Source organism: Protopterus annectens, chromosome 10.part0, assembly GCF_019279795.1.
Source record: "Protopterus annectens isolate FY-2018-M chromosome 10.part0, PAN1.0, whole genome shotgun sequence".
Classification (NCBI taxonomy): Eukaryota; Metazoa; Chordata; order Ceratodontiformes; family Protopteridae; genus Protopterus; species Protopterus annectens.
This window is the reverse complement of record NC_056744.1, coordinates 1,756,355,357-1,756,381,230: the sequence shown is the minus strand read 5'-3', so window position 1 is coordinate 1,756,381,230 and position 25,874 is coordinate 1,756,355,357. Positions and strand designations below refer to the sequence as shown.

Sequence of the window (25,874 nt, the reverse complement as noted above, 5' to 3'; positions counted from 1 at the left end):
GGGAGCTTTATTATATTCTATTCTCAGTAGGCAAGGCAACAATTCTTTTAACTTGTCATCAAAAATGATAATATGCCATTGTTTTAATAAGATGTATATCAGTTTTATTGTGTACATTTGTTCAATTTAGTAAGACCAATGGATAAAGGTATCTGATTAAATGATTTGCTCAGTGTCATACAGTAGCAACAAACGAAGGTGGGAGGACTCAAACCCTATACCCTTGACTACAGGAAGCAGTATGTTAAGAGCTCAGACTGTTAATCTTCTGCAGTAATTACCAGACAGGTATGTTATTATACTGACATAGCTGAAAGTAAACAAAACATGTCATTATCGCAAAATTCACATGTTATACTTATTTTACTGTAAGAAAAAATCTTTGCCAGTATTGCAACAACCAAACTTATTTACAGAAAGAAATATGCCATCAGGTTCATAGAATCTACTAAGTGACTTTTTGCATAAACTCCTGAATTCCTCCTCAAATTCTATTTTTCTTGTGATATAAATAAAGATCCACATATATTTAAGTAGAGCATTTTGCATTCTTTTGGATTAAATGTAAGGATAACTGGAATATTTTCATTACAAAACTTTGTATCGCTTTACTTATATAAGTATAAAGGTGTCATTTAATCATGTGACCAAGTTTCAGTATAAAAGAGACCAGGTAAGGCCATTCGTGATCTTTGTCCCCTTTGAAGGCAATGCTTGCTGAGGAACCAGAGACTTTTTAATGCATTTTAATAAAAGCTCAATTTTAATTACAACAAGTGTGTCTGGTTATATTCAGGTACTGCTCTTATCAAATAGAGGTGCATATAAGGAACAGTTCTTATCTTCACCCTTCTCCAGTGTTCCTGTTGCAACTGACCCCATTTGCACTCTGCTCCATTATCCCTACTGGGACAGTTTGTATTTGCACGTTACTTCAGAGTCCCTGCTGGGACTATACCAGTCTGCACCCTAATCTAATAAACCCTTGGGGCACTTCCTATTTATAGTGTACTTCAATGTCCCTGATGGAACTGTCCCCTTTACACTGCAGTCACTATCCTTACTGGAGCAGTTCTTACTTATACCTTTCTCCAGGATCCCTGCTGGGATTATAGCAATTTATACTCTTCTCCAGTATGCCTTCTGGGATTATACCAGCTTATACCCTTCTCCAGTATGCCCGCTGGGATTATACCAATTTATACTCTACTTCACTAGCCCTACTGAACCCACCCCTATTTACACCTTGCTTTACCATCCTAACAAGACAACTCGTATTTACCACTTTGCTGGGACTATTCTGGTTTGCACCCTACCAATACTTCTTTAGTGAGGCAGTTATTTATTTATTTACACCCTAACACACTATCCCTATTGGAATTGTCCCCTTTACACCTTGCTCTAATATCCTTACCATGGCAGCTCTTAATTAATCCCTGATCCAGTATCTCCACTAGAACTTTTCCAATTTACACTGTACTCCTGTTTCTCAGCCAGAGTAGTTCTTACTTAGCTCTTACACCAATATTTCTGCCAGGACTATTCCAGTTTACACTGTACTTCTCTTTCACTACCAGACTTCTACTTATTTACCTACTACACCAGTATCTCTGCTAGGATTATTCCAGTTTACACTGCACTCCAGTATCCCTGCTAGAACTGTTCTACTTTATATGATACTGCTGTTTCTCTGCAGGAGTGGCACTTATTTAGGTCCTACTCTAGTATCCCTGCTAGAACTCTTCTACTTTATATGATACTGCTGTTTCTCTGCAGGAGTGGCACTTATTTAGGTCCTACTCTAGTATCCCTGCTAGAACTCTTCTACTTTATATGATACTGCTGTTTCTCTGCAGGAGTGGCACTTATTTAGGTCCTACTCTAGTATCCCTGCTAGAACTGTTGTACTTTATACGATACTGCTGTTTCTCTGCAGGAATGGCACTTATTTAGGTCCTACTCTAGTATCCCTGCTAGAACTGTTCTACTTTATATGATACTGCTGTTTCTCTGCAGGAGTGGCACTTATTTAGTTCCTACTCTAGTATCCCTGCTAGAACTGTTCTACTTTATATGATACTGCTGTTTCTCTGCAGGAGTGGCACTTACTTAGGTCCTACTCTAGTATCCCTGCTAGAACTCTTCTACTTTATATGATACTGCTGTTTCTCTGCAGGAGTGGCACTTATTTAGGTCCTACTCTAGTATCCCTGCTAGAACTGTTCTACTTTATACGATACTGCTGTTTCTCTGCAGGAATGGCACTTATTTAGGTCCTACTCCAGTAATTATGCTAGAACTCTTCCACTTTGCAATGTACTCCTGCTTCTCTGCTGAAGTAGTACTTAATTACCTCCTACTCCAGCATCCCTGTTACAACTATTCCAATTTGCACTGTGCTCCTCTTTCTCTACCAGAGTAGTACTTATTTAGGTCCTCCTATAGCATCTCCACTATAACGTTCCAAGTTTACACTGTAACCATGTTTCTTAGCCAGATTAGTTCTTATTTAGCTCTTACTCCAGTACTTCTGCTAGGCCTATTCCAGTTTACACTGTACCCTGTGTCTCTGCCGTTGTAATGCTTATTTAAGATGTACTCTAGTATCTCTGTTAGAACTCCTTCTTTACACTGTACTCCTGTTTTGCTGATATAGTAGTATTTCTTTAGGTCTTATTCCAGTATCCTGGTTACCAGAGTCCCCACATTCAGCCTTCTTTGCGACATCTGCTGTAACAGTTCCATTTACAATGTATTCCAATATCCTTACTGGGACAGTCCCCATTCATACTTTATACCCAAGTATCACTGAAGGCTCTATCTACCTTATATCCTATCTCAGCATACTATCTGGAACAGGCTTCAGCTTCATGTCTCATTATATCCCATGTGGGACTTATGCCCTATCCATACTGACATGTTCATTTTCACTCTACCTCAGTATTCTTGCTGTAATAGTGACAATTTACATTCTACCTCAGTATCCCTGCTTAGACAGCCAGAATTCACACCCTAACATGATGTGCTCACTGGAACAGCCCTGTTTGCACCCGATCTCGGTGGGTCTGCTGTCAAAGCCTGTCTTTTTACCTTGGCAAAGTATGTTTGCTGTGGCAGACCTTATTTACATATTGCTCTTGCATCTTTTCTGGGATGGTCTCCCATTTATACTGCACACAAGCATCTGTACAGAGACCATTCCCAATAACCCCCATCAACAGTACACCAACTAGTACAGGACGTGTTTATGTCCTAGCTGGGACAGTCCCCAATGAGACACTACTGCACTTTCCTTTCAAAGTCAGTCCTGTACATCCTAAAACCACTTCGAATACAAAAAAGACAAACTGAAATAACCACCACTAATCCAGGAAACACCAGCGATAACCACTATGTCCACAGAATAAATGAGTTCAATAATACAAGACCAATACATTGATATTGATCTTATTTTGTATTGGCGCCTTTAAATAGTGCAAAAAAGGGGGTGTGTTCTTTAAGTGTCTGTATATTAAGAGAACTAGTGCAATGGCACGAGTTTTGTTTTTTCTGATGAAGTTGGTGCAGTGTGCCGATGAAAAGCTTCGGTGTTTGGCTTAAATAAATTCTTTTTTTACTTCAGCGTGCCTGCTCCTTTTTGGTCTTGGATTATTGAACCCATTTATTCTGTGGACATAGTGGTTATTGCTGGTGTTTCCTGGATTAGCGGTGGTTATTTCAGTCCTGTACATCCTAATCATCTCTGCAAGCACAATACCATTTGCATCATATCCTAATATCCCCGCAAGGACAGACCCTCTTTATGCCCCAGTGCAGAATCCCTGCATCCATTCTCTGACAATCACAACTGATATGTCATCTATTTTCCCTACTGGGGCAGTCAGTTCTTATATCACACCCTGATATTAGTAAGTCAGTCAATTAGTTAGTTTTTGTTTTATAAAAAGGATAGGTCAGAAAGACAACGCCCATTTTAGTGGAAGCATAGGGAGAAACATTCCAACCAATCCAGTAATACACAATCACTAACAATCTTCTTCTTCGTTTTCTTTCAGCTGCTCCTGTTAGAGGTCATCGCAGCGGATCATCTGTTTCCATTTCTTCCTGTCCTCTGCATCTTGCTGTGTCACACCAACCACCTGCATGTCCTCTCTAACCACATCCATAAACCTTATCTTAGGCTTTTCTCTTTTCTCTTACCTGGCGGCTGCCTCCTTAGCATCCTTTTCCCAATATACCCAGCATCCCTTCTCAGCACATGTCCAAACTAATGCAATCTTGCCTCTCTGGCTTTGTCTTCAAACCATCCAAACTGAGCTAACCGTCTATTATACTCAGTTCTAATCCTGGCCATGCTCTTCACACCCAGTGCAAATCTTAACATCTTTAACTCTGCCATCTCCAGCTCTGACTCCTATCTTTTTGTCAGTGCTACCGTCTCCAACACATATAACATAGCTGGTCTCACTACCATCTTGTAAACCTTCCCTTTCATTCTTACTGGTATGCATCTGGCACAAAACACTCTTGACACTCTTCTCTACCCACTCTACCCTGTCTGCACTCTTTTCTTTACTGCTTCCACAATCGCAATTACTCTGAACTGTTGATCCCAAGCATTTAAACTCATCCACCTTCGTCAACTCTACTCCCTGCATCCTCACCATTCCTCTGTCCTCCCCCTCATTCACACACATATATTCTGTCTTAGTCCTGCTGACCTTCATTCCTCTTCTCTCTAGAGCATATCTCCACCTCTCCAGGGTCTCCTCAACCTGTTCCCTAATCTCACTACAAATCACAATATCATCCACAAACATCATAATCCACAGGGGCTCAAGTCTGATCTCGTCTGTCAACCTATCCTTCACCATTGAAAATAAGAAAGGCCCCAAATTTGATCCATGATGCAATCCCACCTCCACCTTGAACTAATTCATCACTCCTACCGCAGACCTCACGACTGTGACACTGTCCTTGTACATATCCTGTACCACTCTTACATACTTCTCTGACACTCCCAACTTCCTCATACAATACCACGGTTCCTGTCTAGGCACTCTGCCATATGCTTTCTCCAAGTCCACAAAGACACAATGCAACTCCTTCTGACCTTCTCTATACTTCTCCATCAATGCCTTCAGAGCAAACATTGCATCTGTAGTGCTCTTTCACAGCATGAAACCATACAGCTGATCACTAATCATCACCTCCCTTCTTAACCTAGCTTCTACTACTCTTTCCCATAAAGACTGACAAAATATCACCATTCGAAAAACTTGATAAATAGCAAAAAAAGATATCAGCACAACTGTATTAATGGATCTTAACACTATTTTTATAAAATATACTTAACAATAAAATACGCCTGAGAGACATGTGTGTATATTAAAATTGCAATGGATAAATGTTAACGTTGCTTACATTGCGTGTGTGTGTGTGTGTGTGTGTGTGTGTGTGTGTGTGTGTGTGTGTGTGTGTGTGTGTGTGTGTGTGTGTGTGTGTGTGTGTGTGTGTGTGTGTGTGTGTGTGTGTGTGTGTGTGTGTGTGTGTGTGTGTGTGTGTGTGTGTGTGTGTGTGTGTGTGTGTGTGTGTGTGTGTGTGTGTGTGTGTGTGTGAGAGAGAGAGAGAGAGAGACGGCTTTGCACACAAATCACTTACTTAATATAATTTACTCTGGGGTCACACCAGTTTGAGGTAAGGAAGAAAAGCACTTTAAAAAGTATCAGGTTTTAAAACTATGAAACCAACATGTAATGATCACAACATTGTAGGGAACTGATGAGATGCATGGTATCACTGAGGGAGAATTAGTAGCAAACAGTGGAAAGGAGGAGGTGTGACAGTGTGGCAGGAGAGTGTATGTGGTAAATAAATCATGAGCTTAGCTACAGAAATGTAAGGGGATAGGATAAGGAAATATAGTGGGGAGTTGGCTGGGAAAGGTAAATAGATGGTACAGCTGAAGCATTTTGGAAATAAAAGACCTAGACACAGAGAAATGAAAGGGGTTATGAAAGACACAAATAAAGCAGAGTTCAGATCTTGTGATAGGTAACAAGGTACTGTAAACTAAAATTAAATAAGTTAAAATCTGACCACAGTAGCTAAAGCAAAAGGTATGGCTACAAAGCTAAATAAATAAGGAAGAGACATACAGACATCATCATCATCATCCTCAACCCCGTTTCTCCCATTTTGTTCATGGGTTGGGGAGTTGTGTTAACTGTCACCATTTCTCACGAGTCAATGCCATGCTCCTGCCTTCTTCGAAGATCATGCCTGACTGTCGCAGATCTTCTCTCATGCAATCCACTCACCACTTTGCTGGATTTCCTAGTTTTCTCTTACCTTCTTCCTGTCTATACCAAATCTTCTTCACCAGCTTGTCTTCTGCTTTTCTGCACGTGTTGGAAACACAATAATCTGTACTCTTTGATCTCTTCTGCAACTGGAGCTACTTTGGCTTCTGCTCTTATAGCCTCATTTTTTCTTCTGTCCCACAGTGTGCATCCTACCACGCTTCTCAGGCACTTCATTTCCATCACCTCTAGCTCCCTCATCTGCTCTGCCTTTACAGCCTAGGTTTCTGTACCATCCAGTAGTACCGGTCACACCACTGTCTTGTACACCTAACTTTTCAGCTGCTTTAGCATTATTTGTCATTAACCATGCCTGAGACTCTATGCTAGTTGGCTGCAGCCTCTCTGATTCTAGGTTTGTCCAAATTATTCAGACTTCCCTTCTCCTCAACCACTCTTCCCAGATACTTGAAGCTGTTAACCAGTTTCACTATCTTCCATTCTATTTCACTTTTCAACTTCTTGACTTACCCAATTTGCTGGCAAAACCACTGTCTTATCTGCACTCACTTTCTTCCCATGTGCCTTCAAATTTTGCATTCCACTCCCCCTGTCCTTTGCTGAAATTCTTGCTGAGTGTGCTTGTAAAGCCACATAGTCTGCATGCAGTAACTCTGTAGATCTGTCCACTCCAACCTGTTGCTAATGTAATCCATCTCCAGTATAAACAACAGTGGGCTCAGAGCTGAACCCTGATGCACACCAATTTCCTCTGGGAACCCCTCTCTAAGACAAAACACTGTTCCTACTTGAGTCATTGGGTCCTTTTATGTAGCATGCACTAATTCTACCAGTGTTTCTAGGACTTTGAACCACCACAGGACTGTCCAAATCAGCTTTCTTGGGACCTTCTCATATGCTTTCTCCTAGTATAGGAATACCCAACTGGACTCTAGCCTCATCTCCAGCTTCTTCTCAACTATCTATTTCACTGCAAACATTTGGTCAGTTGTGCTGCATTCTGATCTAAATCTGAACAGCTCTGCTCCCATCTTACTTTGTACTAATCTGTGTAGCTGTTTATCAATGACCCTTTTGAGAACTTTCATGCAATGTGATAGGAGTTTGATATCTCTGTACTGCCCACAGTTGTGGGAGTCCCCTTTGTTCTTGTATGCTGGCATGAATATGCTTATTCTCCAGTCATTGGGGATATGCCTTTCTCTCCACACTACCGAGTACCCTCAGGAGCCATTTCTCTCCTACCTCACCCACTAACTTTATCATAGCTCCTGTGACCTCCTCTGAGCCTGCTCCCTTCCCTGATTTCATTTTCCTTAGTGCTGTTCTTACTTCTTCTAGGGTGGCTCTTCTTTTTTTATTTATTTATATATTTTACATTTGTTGACCGGGATAGTCCGACTGGATGCATGTCCATTTTCAGCGGAGGCTCAGGGAGAAAAGCTCCAAACTACATACTACATACATACTACAAGATACTATTTCATATATACATACATATTGGGTTTTACAATTTCCAGACAGAATTACATTCATTACAGGAATCAAAACATGACTCGTCACACAATTTAATATAAAGTTATTAGGTTATTAGGCAACTAACTAGGATATAGTCACTTAAAGGTACTTATGGCAAAAAAGTCCTCATGGCACGCAGTTGAGGGTGAAAAGTTAATCAGGGCATATCCATCATGTTTTAAAGTATAGAATGAGATTTTTCTTGAACTGGGATAAAGAGGGTTCAGATGTTAGGTCATAAGAGAGTGAGTTCCATTTTTGCCTACAGAGTTGGCAAAGAGAGCATCCCCAGCTGCATTGTTGGATTTGAGCATGTGAACTAACATTTTGTTAGAAGACCAGAGCGTCTTGAGGTTCTGGTAGGGGATGATAAGGCTTTTGAGAACAGGTGTGTATTCTGACTGGTTGAGAATCTTATGGGCAGTTACTAGTTGCTTGACTGTAAGTAGATTGGGTAATTCAAGCCACCCAAGCAGATTAAGGTTTAGACAGTGGTGGGTTCTATAAGCTGTACCAGTGGTAAATCTAGCAATGTGATTATAACAGCTAGTGAATTTGTTTAATTCGGTTTTACTCAGGTTTGTGAGTAAGGGGGAGGCATAGAGCAGGTTAGAGAGTAGGTGTGTGCAGGCAATAACAGTCCTAGCTAGGGGAGTAAGGAAGGGGTTAATCTTATATAAGGATCCAAGTTTTTTATTAGCTGTTTTAATCGTATGGTTAACGTACAGTTTAAACTTAAGGTTACTGTCAACTATTACACCTAGGAGCTTAGTTGAGGGATCTGGTGAAATAATGGTACCATTGTTAGATTTTATGATGAAGGTAGGTACGGTGGACCTTTGAGATGGAGAGAAAAGCAGAAGCTTGGTTTTATTGGGATTTAATATGAGTCAACGATTAAGAAGCCAGTTTTCAACTGTGTTAAAAGTTTTTTGAGATAAAGACTGCAGTTCTGTTGGCGATGAGGCTGAGCATATAAGAGTCGAGTCGTCTGCTTATTGAATGCAGGTAACCTCTGAGATGACTCTGTGTAGGTCTTTTATAAATAGAGAGGATATGGGGGGGTCCTAACATAGAGCCCTGGGGCACTTCTAGGGTGGTGGGTAGTAGGGCTGATAAGTTATCCTTCCATAGGACTGCCTGTTGTCTACCACTCCGGTAGGATTGGAACCATTGGATAGCCTGGGGGTGTCTAGATAAATGGTTTCCAGTGTTTCTATAAGTATTTGGTGGTTTACCATGTTAAAGGCCTTGGAGAGGTCTAAGAAGATGGCTGAGGAAAGTTTATTAATGTTACAGTTTTGATTTATAATGTCAGTGAAGGAGAGAAGGGCACTGGTGGTGCTGTGGTGTGGTCTAAACCCATGTTGGGAGTTTGCCAGGAGACTGTTTGTGAGAAGATAGTTCAAGAGTTGTCTGTGTATGCATTTTTCCATAATTTTGACAAGTGGGCAAAGAATAGCTATGGGTCTATAATTAGAGAGCTCAGATGAGCTGCCTCCTTTATGAAGTGGGATAACGTGGGATGTCTTCCAGATGGAGGGGATGGAAGCTTCAGATATAGTTCTATTGATCAGGATGGATATGGGGTAGGCTACAAAATCGGCTGAGTTTTGTAAATACTCTGCTGGGAGGAGGTCAGCTGATAGGGCTGTTGGTTTTAATTTTTTAATTAGTTTTCATATAAATTATGTTGAGACTGCTTGAAAGTTGAAGGTAGTTTGGGCACTAGGTGTAGTAACAATTGGATTAGGGCTGCTAGGGGATAATTGACTAGCTATATGCTGAATAGTTTCTGTAAAGAAACTATTGAAGACATTGGCAACCTCACCTGGGGGGTTTTCGATAGAAGTTGTAGGCTCATTATAGGCTATGTCTGGGGCAGTAGAGCTTCTGTGAGGATTTCTTCATTCAGAAGCTCCTAGAAATACTTCTTCCATCTGCCTTTGATGTCCTGTGGATTAGTGAGCAGGATGTTGCTAGCATCCCTTAGGAAAGGTGTCTGATGACGGGTCTATATTTTATATTCGAATGCTTAAAAGTTTGAATCACTAAAGATCGAACTTTTAAATGTTCAAATATATTAAAAAACAATATTTTAAAAAAAAGTAAAGGGTTTAAGAAGGGGGGCATACCCCCCTGCATCCCCCACACCCCCCGCTACTTAAATATACCAACTCCGAGATCGCACTTCATTGTGCTACAGTGCAGAAATGGAAAATTTCCCATTTCCTATACTGTAGCACAATCTTGGAGTTGGTATATTTAAGTAGCAGGGAGGGATGGGGGTGCAGGGGGCTTTTCCCCCTGCTTACACCCTTTAGTTTTCTTTTTTTTTTTTTTTTAATTTTTTAATATATTCGAACATTTGAAAGTTCAATCACTAAAGTTCGATCTTTAGTGACTCAAACTGTTAAGTGTTCGAATATATAATACAGACCCTCTAATGACTATCTTTTTTATCGTTCTCTCTTTCCCTTGCAACATGATATCGTTTTTTGATGCCAGCTACTGAGTCACTTTTTAGAAGCTGGCAGAGTGCCTCTGATGTCTTGTTCTTTGCTATTGCAACTCATTTCTTAGCTTCGTTGTTAGCCAACCAGTATTCCTTCCTAGCCTGGTCCATCTTTCCTATCTCCCACTTTTTTCCTGCACTCCTTTTTTCTTTTGATGACTTCCTGGACTTCTACATTCTAGCACCGGCTTTCCTTATGTAACTTATTTCCATATCTGCCTCGGCCGCATACCTGTTCTGCAGTCTTACACATGCTGTTTTGAGGTGTTGCCATTCTTCTTCACCTTTACCTATTTCCTCTTCTTCGTGAGGTGCTAGAACCCTGAGTACATGCAGACAAAGACAGAAAACAAAGATAAATTAATTAATTTATCCATTCTTCAGTGTTAGGGTTCATGGGGGCTGGAGCCTATCCCAGCACTCACTGATTGCAAGGCAAAGGATCTAATCTTGAACAGGTCAGCAACGTATCACAGGAAGTTTAAACTCATGTCATACAACACACATACACTTATGGGCAATGCATATGAATGTCAGTTCACCCACAGCGTGTCTTTGAATTGTAGACAGAAACTGGAGCACCCAGCAAAAGCCTGTGCATTCAGAGGGAAGATTTGCAGAGTCTAAACAGAAGGTACCCCAGCTGAGAACCAAACTGGAAAAACTGGAAAACCAAGCATTATGAGGTAGCAGGGCTAACCACTGCACCACTGTGCTGTTCTACAATGGTAAAAGCAAACAAAAAATGAGCAATTGTCAATAAGACAAATGCAAGAAGGTATGAAACAAAACTGATAAGCATATAAACAATAAGTAACATAGAAGAAAAGTACAGAGAGTAAGGAGGGAAACATTATTAAAAATTGTCTGTTGGGATGGTTTTCCATTTACATCCTATGATGGCAATGCAGTCTTGTGTTTGTACTTCAGAACTATTAGAACAAATCCACTGTTGAAGCAAACTGATAACAGGTTCCTCAGCAATGGTATTGGTGTTTGAAAGGAATATCTCTAAAGTGCAATACTATGTCTCAATGAGGGAGGCTTTGCTGCAGTATGGGTGTTAAAATGTCCACAGATTGTGAATGCCATGTCCTATTTGCTTCCCTGTTATCTTTGGTGGTCTATAACAGTGGTGCACTACTGCCACTAGTGGTTTTCCAAGATTAGCCGGGGGGGGTGAAGGGGAAAGGCTGGAGCAGCAGCTACAGGTGTTGTGACGTTAACTTGCATAGAAGCCGCACCTGCTGCTGTGAATGTTACAAGTTGCACCTGGGACTAGTAAAGCTATGCTTGGTATTAACAAAGTTATGCATGTCAATATAAAGAAAGTACTAACAATACCATATCTGGCACAAAAAAAGTCTGTTTATGGTACCAAAGGTTATGAATGGCACTACAAAGGGAAATGTGGCAGTTTATTGATGGTAATATGTAACGCATGCTTTTAGATGAGTAAAGTTTACTGAAAGCCACATTCAACAAACCAGACTTTGCCACTTGGCCTTTGCTACCATGGCTTGCCCACCTGTAGAAATACACTTTGTTTTATGTTCACTAAAATGGTTTTCCAATAAATTTATTTGATTAAATGTGTATCGTGTATATTATCATCGATGAATACATATGAAATACTTAAGAAACTACACATATTACTTAGAAAAGTATGCTGTTTCTTAGAAAGTTACACCTAATACTAGCAAAGCTATACCCTGTACTAAAATCTGTATTTATACTAGCAAAGCTACGCCTAGTATTAAGTGCATACCTGACACTAAAAAAGCTACAGCTGATATTAAATGCTTACTTCTTACTAACAAAGCTACACCTGGTATGAAATGCATACTTGACACTAGCAAAGCTATAGCTGGTACTAAATGCATACTTGATACTAACAAAGATACAGCTGGAACTAAGTGTATACTTGATACTATCAAATCTATGCATCTTAATAGATCATTAGTACTAGCAAATTTATTGTTGGTACTGGAAAAGCTACATCTGATAGTAATGGAGCTATGCCTCATATTAACAGCTCTATGCTTAGTACTAAAAATGTACCCTGGTACAAGCAAAACTTTGCCTGGTACTAGTAAAGATACACCAGGTGTTAGCAAAGCTGTATGTAGAAGCAGCAGACTAGATTTTAACACATTTGCAGTAAATGTTACTGTGAAGAAAAATGCAGCTGATGGACAGATCCCTGGTGAAACCATAGCATGTCTTACCCTTTAACTAAAAGGCTAACTAGACAGCATTGTACCTTATATTCTAACAGGCAGAGCTTATACCTCTATCTATAATCCAGCAGGACAGGGTGATTTATAGAGCTTGGCACCTGCACTCCATAACACCCCTACCATACCTACTGCAGAGGGCATTATGTCTGTTCACAGGAAAGTTTCCAAGTGATACAGAACAGCAGCATCCCATCCTGTGTTACCCCTAATCCTGTTACTGCTGAAGGAATAGTAGAGGAATAGACAACAGGTGCACACACACGCAGGGGAAGACAGCGCACCACTCCTCCCCAGAGCCAATATCTGTAGGAGGACATCACAGCATTCCCCATGGGACTCATATCCATGTTACATTTCTTGCTAAATAAAGCCAGACAACAAACACTCATGACTAAGTAAAATGTCTTTTATTTAATTAAGAAGCATCAAAACAAAGATCGGTTTCACTCATTACCAATCAGCTTCATCAGTTTAGAACAATTAGCAAAACCAGTCTTGGTTCAAAGGCTTCTTGATTAAATAATAAACTGTTTACCTGTTCATGAATGTTTGTTGCTTGACTTTGTGGACGTTCTTTTACTAAGCACTGTCAGCAGTAGTGTCAACAGTGTGCAGTTTTTTGTTGGTTGCATTTCTTGTTAAACCCATGAGGCCTGCAAGATTAACAGTGTGGTCATTCTTAATACACCTGTGCTACTAGGATGACTTTATTGTTCATGCTAGTACTGTCAAATCTTCACTCAGATCCCTGAATCTGTTAATATGCCACAAGATTATGCATCAGGCTGACCATATTCAATGTACCCTCCAAGTTCTTTGTATATCTCCCTACATCCCACCACTTTTGCTGACCTACTGACCTGTATATCTCTCCAGAATTCAGTCTGAACTCATTATAAAAATTTGTGTTCTTCTTCAAGGTTTCCAAATCTTCCTTAAAACTATATCTGATCAACATGCATTTCTTTTTGGGCCATGACCTGACCACCATCTGTTGTTTTAATTTGTCATTCATACTGTCATTGCTTCAACATGTAAAATAAATGGCACATTCATTCCTGTTACAACAGCAATTGGGAAAAATAGCAGTTGATTAAAAAAAATGTTTCCTTCTTACCAAAGAGGATGACGTACTGCCATATGAAGCAAAAATGTCATTGTCAGTGCTGTCCAAAATATGAGAGTTTCTGGAATTATCTGGTGCCCTGTGTTGCTGTTCCCATTTTCTGCAAAACAAGGTAATATCCTGAGTTACATAAACACTTATCCTGACTTCATTTCATGAACACTGAGCAGACACTATGGATGCTTATTAGAAGCAAACTCATATGGGGGAACATGAACATATGTTGAATTATAGGTTCATATGAACAGTCTTTAGAGAGAGACCATCACCAAAGTTCAAGGTGTAAATGTTCATATGTACTGTCTTTACTGGCAAGCCATCTCCAAAATTCAAAGTGTACAGCTAAGGTTCCAATACAAGTCTCGTTTATTCCATCCAGAGCAATTTCAAAAGCTATCAAATATATTCTATACGACTTGCCATTGCACAGAGCAAATATATCCATATGTTCTACTACAATTCACATGCACACATTCTCAATATGTGAGGTTGCTGAAAATAACCCAAACATTAAATTGTACTCTTGATTTTTATATACATACACAACATTGTTTAATGTGACCCCCCCCCCCCCGGTTTCTGATTTTGCTTAGAATTGCTCTGAACCCGTTTTCTGATTGTGCCTAGAATAAGTCACTAATGGAGTGTTATGCACAGACACAAAACTCCTCAAACCCAATAACCATAATGAGCTCTCAGTATTAATGTGACACTTGGGCCATTAGTACCTGGCTTAAATATGATAAACATGTGATTTATGGCCAGATTTCCAATCACTTGAGTTTTCAAAATCACTGAAAAACTTGTGCACACAGTCCCAGCACACAAATCAACAACATTCACAAATATTATTGTTTGCCTTTCTTGGATTAGTTTTGATAGTAGACACACTGCTGTTTCCACAGTCATTAAAGTTGCTACCTTCAGTCACTCACAAATGCTGGTTTTGTCCTTTTTTTCTAGACTTGAGTACTTGTGAGAAGTCATTCCGTTGTCCACAGTTCCAGCACTCAGGATTAAGAACTAGGTGTGACTTTTTACTATGCAGATAACCACCCATGAACAAAGCAGCACTTGCTTACAGTAAAGCTGTTTGAATCTGAATGCATCATCAGTCATCTGCATTACTGAAGCCCTCTTTGATGCCATGTTGGTAGATTTTTTTTCATTTGATAGTACTGTTTTGTTTATTGTTATCAGACTTTAGCTTCATTTTAATCTTAGAGAAATCCAATCTGGGTGACCCTTGTAAGTTTGAGGACATTAATTATTCTCCTTAGAACTGCAAAAATGTAAGTGCAATAAAGGGGAGATAGACACTATGTCCTCTCTGAGGAACATCAATTTAAGAATATAAGTAGGAGGAATGTGGGGATGATTTTATTTCTGTCAGCAATGTTTTGAAATTATGGGCTGTCAAACTGTGATTTAATTAAGGTATTTATATATGATGTTATTATTTCTTCAAATATGTTGTTATTGAAGTAGACAGAAGTGTGTGTGCACTTAATACTTATGTTTTTAGTTGTAAATACTTTTTTTCATTAGTAAATTCATTAGTCATGTGACTTTCTCTTAGTTATTTATATAGATTTTGTGCAATAGGTATTTGTTCTGTTGAAGTTCTTGGATAATCCCTTTTGGACAAAAGCACTGAGCCCTATTTTTAATAAACTTTTTAAGTGAACTTTCAGTGGATTTGCTATTATTTGTAGTGAGTGTTGGCAGACATGTCCTTGCAGTGCAGTTTAGTTGGTATTTCTGATTTACTTTACATGTTGTGAGTTACATTTTTTCTTGGTCGTGTGTTCAGAGTTTTTGCCCCTACAATGATTTCTCAGGAAGTATTTTCTCCTCCATAAGATGCCAGTGGGGGTGATTGACATCCCCTGATCTCACTTTGATTACAGGAGAGTTGACCCAAATTGAGCCGTTTGTTTACAAACTTTACAGCTAACAATTCCTCCATTATAGTACCACTGTTTTACAATAAGGTGGTTTAAATATTGCAGTGGATAATGTGTTCTGAAAATAACAATTCATCTCATAATGCTATATAAAGAACTATAGTATGCAAAGATATTGAAGGTACCGCTAAATATTCTGATGTTTACAGTGATATGAATGCCATTGGCACCAATTCTAACTTATTGAAAAGCACTAATAATGTAGTGAGCATTTTGGTGCTTGAAAACTGGTTTTCTAAATGTTTTTCTTTTTCTATTGTTAAATATAGTAGCTGAAATTACTGTCTATTGATACAGATTGAAGTTTGTGAACATGAGCTTTTAAAAACATCACCGTCTTCAGCTTGATAATAGGTTTTTCTGACTGAATGTTTAAAATGGAAATACATACCAAGGAGCGTATGTGGTTCTAATTCACCAGTGGCACAAAAGCTAGAGCAGACATTTATAATGAATTAATATGTATGATCAGCATGTTTATTAGAGAAAATGAGAAACAAATGGAAATATTGATGGATGAAATCAGCATTAATAATATTAACATGATTTATTTGATACACATAAAAATGTTTATGAGAATTATTTAGTCAAGTCGATAAACAATGTTCTGTGGTAGGACTAGCCACCACTCAGTAGACACCTTGGCTCTAGATGATTGTCACCATTGAAGTGACACGCTGACCCCATGTGCAAAAACACGAAAAAGGGCTTCTGAATGAATGGATAAACAATGTTGCCAAATTAGTGTCAAAGTAGAAAATGTTTTACTACTTATTTATCTTTGTTGACCAGGAAAGAATGACTCGGATAAAATCCTTTTTCAGCAGTAGCACATAGAGAAAAGTTCCACATTTAATACAAAAACAGTACAAAAATAGGTCATGTTAAAGGTTGGAAAAGTTTTGAAATGATTTATTGTGGTCTTTTAACAGGGGTGTGTAAACTTTTTATATCCACTGTAGCAATATTAGTGACAAAAGGAATTTTGTGTCAAAATTTGATCTGCAATCTAAAGAAGGTGAAATTCCATCAATTAATGACCATTTAGAATCCCTGCCTTTACTCAGGTCAGACAGATTTGTGAACAGCTCCAATGCCTGAGGAGAAAATGAAAAATATCCCCACAGGGGCTGAGTTTACAATGACCAGAAGACTCAAATGTGCAAAAACATCGAGGAGGAGAGCTAAGGGGCAGAAGCAGAGGGAGCAGTCAAAAAAGTGTAAAGAATGAAAAACAAATTGTAACCAGTAAGAATGGCATATTGTAAAGCCATGATGGCTTTAATATTTTTAATTATGGTCGCTTCACTATTATAGTGAATCCTTTTTAACTTTTTGAAAAGGGATTTATCTTTATTCCAGTAAAGAAACTTGCTATTGCAGGTTGCCTACTTGAGGTAAGGCTTTCATTAGGAAATTGAATCTTGCATGTTGTTTCAAGGAAAAGTGGGATGATTATAATATATCAAATTATATTTATAGAGAAAAAAGGTACTTTTTGCCCACCTATGAATTCTGTTATACACATTTTTAAAAACAGTATGTGAGAAAGGTATACATAAAATGTATGAAGTGAAACCTCATTACACTTAGAACATTTTGACTAAAGAGGAAAGAATATCATTGAAAGATTTCCCACTATTCTGGTCATGAAGGCAGATAACAGGGTAGTCATGGTGATAACAGATGCCATTGATTATACAGTGTTTGTTACAAGATACTAATTAATATATTCAGATTTCTCATAATGAAGCTAATTTAGTTCACAGAAATATGATTTATTTCTATGTGACTGTTTTACACTGAGTATCATAACTCCTATGTTACATTATTTTTTTTGTAGAAGTCCAGTCCCTTAACTCTGATGATATCTGGCATCCCAAAAATCCATAAGAAAAACAACATCTTCCATTAAGACTCATAGTAGCTGTCCAGGGATCAAAAACTTATATCTTAGCAACTTATATTGATAGGTCTCAAGTCTTTTTATGGTAATTATCTGTGTTTTAGGACTCCTGTAACTGCCCAGGCAAAACAAGAGAAGAGTTTTGGGATCATAGTAGTTTTCTGTCAACACAAGATGCTAGGATGACATCTGACCTTACAGAAATTATTTTACACAATGTTATTTATTTTGATGGTGAATTTTATAAACAACTTAAAGTGGTGGCAATGGGGCAGCACTTACCCCCACCTATGCAAATCTTGTCATGTGGACCTCGGAACAGAAATACATTTTTAATTCCAAGTTTGTAACAAGTTGCAAATTATATTCAGGATACCTAGATGATATATGTATTATATGAAATGATAAACAGGCTATATACTAAGGGAGTTTATTGAGTACTGAGTATGTCTATAACACCTATAAATCCAAACATTCACCAACAAAAAACACCAGTACCAAAAAAGATATATAAAAATAGGCAATCCAAAAACAGCAGAGGAAACTACACTTTAATAAAATAAAATAACACAGAATTTAAAAATGAGTGATTTTGTCTCTACCATGGAGACTTCATCTTTGTATTCTGTGTTATTTTATTTTATTGTGTTACTTCCTCTGCTGTCATTGGATTGCCTATTTTACTTACATATCTTTTTCGGTACTGGTATATTTGTAACACCACCATTTTTGTTTTATTTAAATCACAAGGTTTTGCTTCCAACATCTTCAGAAAACCTACACTTGCAAATGCCTACCTTCATTATAATAGCAGTCATCCTACAGCATACAAGAAAAGCCTAGGTAAAGGACCATTAGGATAGTAAAAATTCTATCAGATTATATGAGAAAAGCCTAGGTAAAGGACTGTTGGGATAGTATGAATGGTATCAGATAATACCAGAAAAGCCTAGGTAAAGGGCTGATAGGATAGTACAAATGGTATCAGATAGTACCAGAAAAGCTTAGGTAAAGGGCAGTTAGGATAGTATGAATGGTATCAGATAATACCAGAAAAGCCTAGGTAAAGGGCCATTATGATAGTATGAATGGTATCAGATAAGATAGTCTTTCTTAAAGAAAAAGATAAGTAATAACTATATTTTTACAAAAAGACTATCCAAAAGAATGTCTGTATAATATTAGAGATAAGGTTACAAACAAATGGAGTTTTAAGTATACCCTTTTATTAGGGAAAGGTCTGATGAGAATTAAGAATGTTCCAGTGTCAAAGAGTTTTGAAAAAGCTATGATACTTTGAAATAATGCTGACTTAGCAAGTGTTAAAGAAATTAATAAAAACTGGAATTATTTTAAAGCTAATGAGAAATTGATGTAGGAAAGCTGACAGCACCAATGCATGATTGATCTCACCATGTATACACAAGAAGAAAAGGACCATACAGCTGTAATGTCAGTTAACTCAGACATGGACATGTTTATGCAAAGAAATGACAGTGGCACTAACAGGAAAGAGGTTCCTCACCTAAGATGTAATAGATAGGCAAGTGCTATATGTTTATGTAAATGATACACTGCAATCTAATAAACATGCATTAGTGACCAGTGCCAAGACTGATCAGATGACATATCAGGAGTCCAGTTTTGTCAGTGCCAATTTGCAAACATGTCTGACATACTAATTCTGGACATGCTCACATACATTCACAAGAGAAAGTAACAGAACAGCAATTAAACAGTGGCAAAACATCAGAAATTGTTTGAAATGAGGACCAATCATACCACCTGATGATCACCCTGGATTCCATGTTAATGGAATCACTCATCTGCCAGTAGGCCATACATTGTGACAGAAACAATGATATTAAACACATATCTAGAGGCTGACATGCAATACAGAGCATAATGATTTTGTGAATAGGTAATGCATATGAGCAATGAATGGCATACAAATCATTTGCATCATGTCCTTTCAGAACACATTCCCTAACAGATATCAGAGATATGCATTTAAGCCAAAATTTGAATGTTATGACTGTCATTTCCCTACATCAGTGAGGGAACTTCCAACCCTGTTTTAAGTGTCTTCTCCCTGACACACATTTAGTAGGTGTATAGCAAAGAGGAAAATGTGAAAGGTCTTTTTCCTGCAGTCAGGGTAATCAAAGACACCTGCATGCCATTAACAGTTTTAATGATGGTCTTTGCATTGCTAAGGTATGTGCATGCAATTTTGTAGGTCCTTCCACCATGTTTCCATTCCCTACCCTTAATGCAGTTTTTGGTATTCAGGAATGCTAATGATTTGATACCTAATTTGCATAATCACAGTTCTTACAGTGGTGACTCTGCACTGTACATATAAATGTAACAGAAGAAAACAAGGCACAGAACCATGACTGGAAGCATAAAATGTTAAAAGTTTAATGAGGTAAGCGCTTTCACACCAAATACGAGTGCTTCTTCAGACCATATAAAAAACTACATCAGCAAACACTTTTAATATATTCACTGTAGTTCAAAGCAGCCAATAAACATCAGAGAATGGTAACAATTTAACTACAACGTGTATCATTTAAAGAGACATTGTGCTTTCAGTGCAAGTTTAACAGAGACCCTGTCATTTAGACCTGGGTATTTATCAGCTTTCCATAAAATAATCCAATGCAATTCTCTGCTTTCAGTAAAATTTTTCACATCACTTCCACGTATACTTTCAGAAATAATTTCAACAACTTGAAATCTAAAGCCATGTTCATTTTCATTCTGCATGCAGTGTCTGGCTAGTGCAGTTTTAGTGTCACCATTCCTAATACAATACATATGCTCCCTGACTCATTCCATCAGTGACCTGTTAGTTTTTCCTACAGAGAAACAGTGGCAAGCTGTGCATGTCACCAGATAAGTCAAATTTCTGATTTGACAGTTAGCTTTAACTTCAAATTTATACTCAAGCTAGATGACTGGATCAATAAAACATGCTTTTGTATTAATAAATGTACAGAAATTGCATGTAAGGCATTGTTTAGTACCTGCCCAACCACCACCTAGTCTCCTATCTTTTTCTTTTGCATTCATATAGCAAAGCTGCCTTTTAAGAGATTTCTTGTTCTTAAAAGCAAATTTGGTCTGTGACCAACATCTTTTGAAATATCATTGTCTAAGCTCAATATAGGCTAATTCTACTTAATAATGTTCATTATGCCAGTCATATCACTAGTATAAAATAAAGACTTAGGCACACTATTACTATTACTAATGGCCTGGGGAGACTTGGCTTCAAAGACTTGGTTTGAATAAATATGGCTTTGCCTAATTTACCCTTTGTGTAGCTCCCATACTAATGTTCCTTTCAACCTCACATGCTTTATAGCCCCTTTCATGAAATTCTTTTCTAAGCATCTGGACATCTTGCCTGAAAATTTCATCACAATTATTCAGTCTTGATACTCTCTTTGTTTGACCCTTGATAACATTCTAAAATATATGGCCGGGGTGCATACTGTCCCTGCGCAAAATGGCATTCCTCCTACAAGATTTTTCTATATAATTTAGTTTGGAGGCTCCTGGTTGTGTTAGTGCTGACTAGCACATTCAGGAAATCTATCTCACTAGTAGAGAACTTGTATGTGAATTTTAGAAAAGAGGTAGTGGACTCCAAATAGCTGACGAACAGCATAATCTGTTCTTTAGTCCCCCCCCCCCACACACACACACACACACAAAAACAAGTCATCTACAAATCTCCTTTAGAAGCTCAAAAGTGGGGAATATTCATCTAAATTTAACAGGGAGTTGTTCTCCCACTCAGCCATAACTATGTTGGTGTAGCTATTGGCACAGGGTGTGCCCATAGCTATGCCAACCTTCTGTAGAAACAGATGTCCTTCAAAAAGAAATACATTCTTTTCTAATACAATTTCCAGGAACATGCAAATAATATCAGTTTTACTCGGGGTATACTCTGTGTTTAACAAGGAATTCATGTACCACAGAAATTCCCAAAGAATGAGGGATGGCAGTAAATGACACAGCATCCATTGTTACTAACAAAAATCCATTTCTCAACTTCCCATTTACACTATATTTGTATAGGTCTTCGAGAAACTGTTTGCTGTCTCTCAGGACCTGTTCCTGTCTCTCCAATAGAGGTCTCATGTTCTTTTCAATAAAAATAGAAAAGGGCTCTGTGAGCCAGCCACTTCCTGAGACAATAGGTCTAAATGGTGGTTGTAATGCATTCTTATGTATTTTTGGGAGTCCATGGAAAACTGAAATCAGTGGGAACTCAACAGATAAATAGGTGTATAATTCCTTAGTAATAATATGACTGCAATAACAGTCAAGCAAAGCAGCATCAACCTCAGCTTTCATAGTGTCTATCACATCAGAATTAAGTCTGGCATAAACACTTTCATCTAACAATGTAGAAAAAATAGTATTAAAATAATATTCATAATCATTTACAACAATGGTACTGCCTTTATCAGCATTTTTTATCATTACATCACCATCTTGTTATAAAGACAATTGCGCTTCTTTCTCGGAGACATTCAGATTACAAAGCTTTCTTCTAAGCATGCCACTATTGATAGCTTGCAACAAGTCATGTTTACATTTTTTACAAAATGTGTCCAATACCAGATGTAAATTTGGCTGAAAAGTGTTTGGTTTCTTAAAACTAGAAGCCACTTCATCATTTTTAGAATATAACATTTTTAACATTACATTGCATGCAAACCTTTTAATGTCAATAACTGTCTCTGTAAACTGATAACCTTGTGCTCGAATAAAATTTAAACCACGACTTAAAAGTGACATCTGAGCAGCTGTTAAAACATTTCTTAGAAATATTGTGTATTAACGATTGGTTTTCTCTTGCCACATTTTCTTTATCATTCGCTGGTCTTCCTCTTGCCAATGCCTCTTCCTCCCTCTACTGTGTGAGAGATACTGGCGTATAGGCTCCTTCTGCTTGATGGGCAGTGGTAGTGGCAAAGGGCTGGTAGCTGTTTTCTGGGCTGTTGCCTTTTTCTTCACATCTGATGGTTTGCTGACACCAGGAGTTACTAAAGGGCCCCCAACAATAGAGTGAGAAGTGGATGATGCGCCTATGGTTGCAACAGTGTTAGCAGCACAGGTAGTTTCAACACTAGTAACACTGTTCTCAGGAGTTATGTTATTGGCCAAGTTACTGTTCAACATACTGTTTCTAGGCCAGGTAAATACATTACATTCCCTTGTCTGAAATCAACAGTGTCTCTATTCAACTTCTTTTGCTTTTGTACTTTTAATCGCTGTTCATATCAAATAATATTATCCATCACACCATCCATCTTGGACAAATATTCATCACCAAACATATCAGTTAGTTCAAAGTATTTAGCATTAACAGCTTCACTCAGTTCTAACTCAATAGGTTTAAAAAAGTCCAGTAGCAAGCGAATATAATTAAAGCTGCATTCTAAATTCAGTTGCTGCCACTTACACAAGAGTTCAGCATAGGTTTCAACATATGTGGGAATATTTAAAACACGCAGCCCATGAGGAATAACTTTATGAAACAAACAAGCTTCCAAATGTAAGCGTTGCCACTGAAGGCATTGTTTATATTTATCATTTTCAAGTTTTGTTATCGCTGAAAATAGATGTACTTCATTAACATTCAAAGTAACAGTTCCATTCACCAGCTCAATGCTGACTTTTGCTAGCAGAGGATTGGTTTCTGTGGTCAGCAATCTGGTAAAATGATTACTGGTTGTATTAAATCCATTGCACTGCTGCTCTGTATCCAAACTCTCAGCCATGCTCCCAAGGGAGAAAAATATCTGCCAGAAACAAAGAAGAAAATCCCCAAGGAATGCACTGTGCCTGCAAGCCAACAACAAATATAACTGAAGAAAACAAGGCACAGAAACATGACTGGAAGCATAAAATGTTATAAGTTTAATGAGGTAAGTGCTTTCACACCAAATACTAGTGCTTCTTTACACCATATAAAAAACTACATCAGCAAACACTTTTAATATAGTCCCTCTAGTTGAAAGCAGCCAATAAACCAGAGAAGGGTAAAAACTTACCTACAACTTCTATCATTTAAAGAAACATCATGCTTTCAGAGCAGGTTTAATAGAAACCCTGTCATGTAGACCTGGGTATTTATCAGCTTGCCATAAAAGAATCCAATGCAATTCTCTGCTTTCAGTGAAAATGTTCATATCACCTCCTTGTATATTTTCAGAAATAATTTCAACAACTTGAAATCTAAAGCCATGCTCATTTTCATTCTGCATGCAGTATCTGGCTAGTCCATTTTTGGTGTTACCATTCCTGATACAATACATATGCTCACTGACTTATTCCATCAGTGACCTGTTAATTTTTCCTGAATAGAAACAGTAGCAAACTGTGCATGTCACCAGATAAATCAAATTCCTAGTTCGACAGCTTTAATTTCAAATTTATACACAAACTGGGTGACTGGATGAATAAAGCATGCTTCTTTTTCTTTCATCTTTTCACATTGGGGTCACCACAGCGGATCATCTCTTTCCATTTCTTCCTGTCCTCTGCATCTTGCTCTGTCACACCAACCACCTGCATGTCCTCTCTCACCACATCCATAAACCTTATCTTAGGCCTTCCTCTTTTCCTCTTACATGGCAGCTCCATCCTTAGCATCCTTTTCCCAATATACCCAGCATCCCTCCTTAGCACATGTTCAAACCAATGCAATCTCGCCTCTCTGGCTTTGTCTCCAAACTGTCCAGCCTGGGCCGACCCTCTAATATACTTATTCCTAATCCTGTCTGCCCTCGTCACATCCAGTGCAAATCTTAACATCTTTGACTCTGCCGCATCCAGCTCTGACTCCTACCTTTTTGTCAATATAAAACATGCTGATGTATTAATAAATGTACAGAAACTGCATGTAAGGCATTGTTTAGTACCTACCCAACTGCCACTTAGTCTCTTATCTTTTTCTTTTGCATGGCTGGGGTGCATACTGTCCCTGTGCAAAATGGCATTTCTCCAAGATTTTCTATATAATTTAGTCTGGAGGCTCCTGGTTGTGTCATTGCTGACTAGCACATCCAGGAAATCTATCTCACTAGAAGATAACTTGTGTTTGAATTTTGGAAAAGAGGCAGTGGATTCCAAATAGCTGATGAACAGCATAAGCTGTTCTTCAGTCCCCCCCCCCCACACACACACAAAAACAAGTCATCTACAAATCTCCTGTAGAAGCTCACAAGTGGGGCATATTCATCCAAATTTAACAGGGAGTAGTTCTCCCACTCAGCCATAACTATGTTGGCATAGCTACTGGCACAGGGTGTGCCCATAGCTACGCCAACCTTCTGTAGAAACCAATTTCCTTCAAAAAGAAATACATTCTTTTCTAACACAATTTCCAGAAACATGCAAATAAGACCAATTTGGCACAGACAGTAAGTATCTTAGCACAGGTGCCTAAGTTGTGCAGCAGTGCACCTCCTGATGTGTGTACACACTGAAACCTTGGGTTAAGTAAACCAAACACACATTCTATGATATTCCTTATTTGAGTGTGGGCCTTTCTGTATCCTTGGTCAGTTGGGTTGTGTGGGTTTCTCATGGTTGTCATGAACCAGGGCCCCAGTGCATAACCTGCATCACCCACTAGATGCCCTTAAGAAATGTCACCCCTAGCAAACCTGGTATACAGCTCACAGGTGTGTCATATGTGTGTCATGGAAACTGCCTGAGTTACCTGCACAGACACTGTAGATGATACTTTGGATATTCCAGACAACCTGAAAGTGGAAGCCTTTTTTGTTGATGTACCTCATTCCCTATTCCCTGGGTGTGTCTTTTATTTCTATGTGTGTGCAATCTATGGCCCTAAAAACTTCAGGGAAGTGTGCTATCGCATAAAATTCCTGTATAGTTCATGCTGTTTGCTGTAGGGTTCTTGGGAAACAGATATGCTCCCTTGCATGCAGTAGCATTGCATTTAAAAACTGATGTAATATTCTAGAGGCTGACCTGTGACACCTCTAATATATCCCCTGTGGGTATCTGGAAATGACCAGTAGCTAGTATATGTAATGCTAAACACCCCTTTGTTTCTACTGGGATGGGTTTCCACATTTTTCCCTGGGGTCTGAGGTGGGGGCGGTAGATGTTGCATATTTCTTCCAGTGTTTCCCTGTCCACCCTGCATCTGTCAACAATTTTTGTTTCATGCATGCCCTGATACATCAGATGGGGTCTAAACACCCTTCTTCCTGTACAAG

General features: G+C 38.5%; 1 protein-coding gene across 4 annotated transcripts in view; it reads right to left on the bottom strand.

Annotated features, from left to right (window-relative positions):
* Window positions 1–25,874, bottom strand: part of LOC122813981 (CD276 antigen-like) — a 294,557-nt gene that overhangs the window by 2,938 nt on the left and 265,745 nt on the right. For all 4 annotated transcript variants that reach the window (XM_044086547.1, XM_044086545.1, XM_044086548.1 and 1 more), the window contains one exon: window positions 13,714–13,822. In XM_044086547.1, coding sequence (XP_043942482.1) covers window positions 13,714–13,822 — 109 coding nt within the window. The remainder of the gene's footprint in view (window positions 1–13,713; window positions 13,823–25,874) is intronic.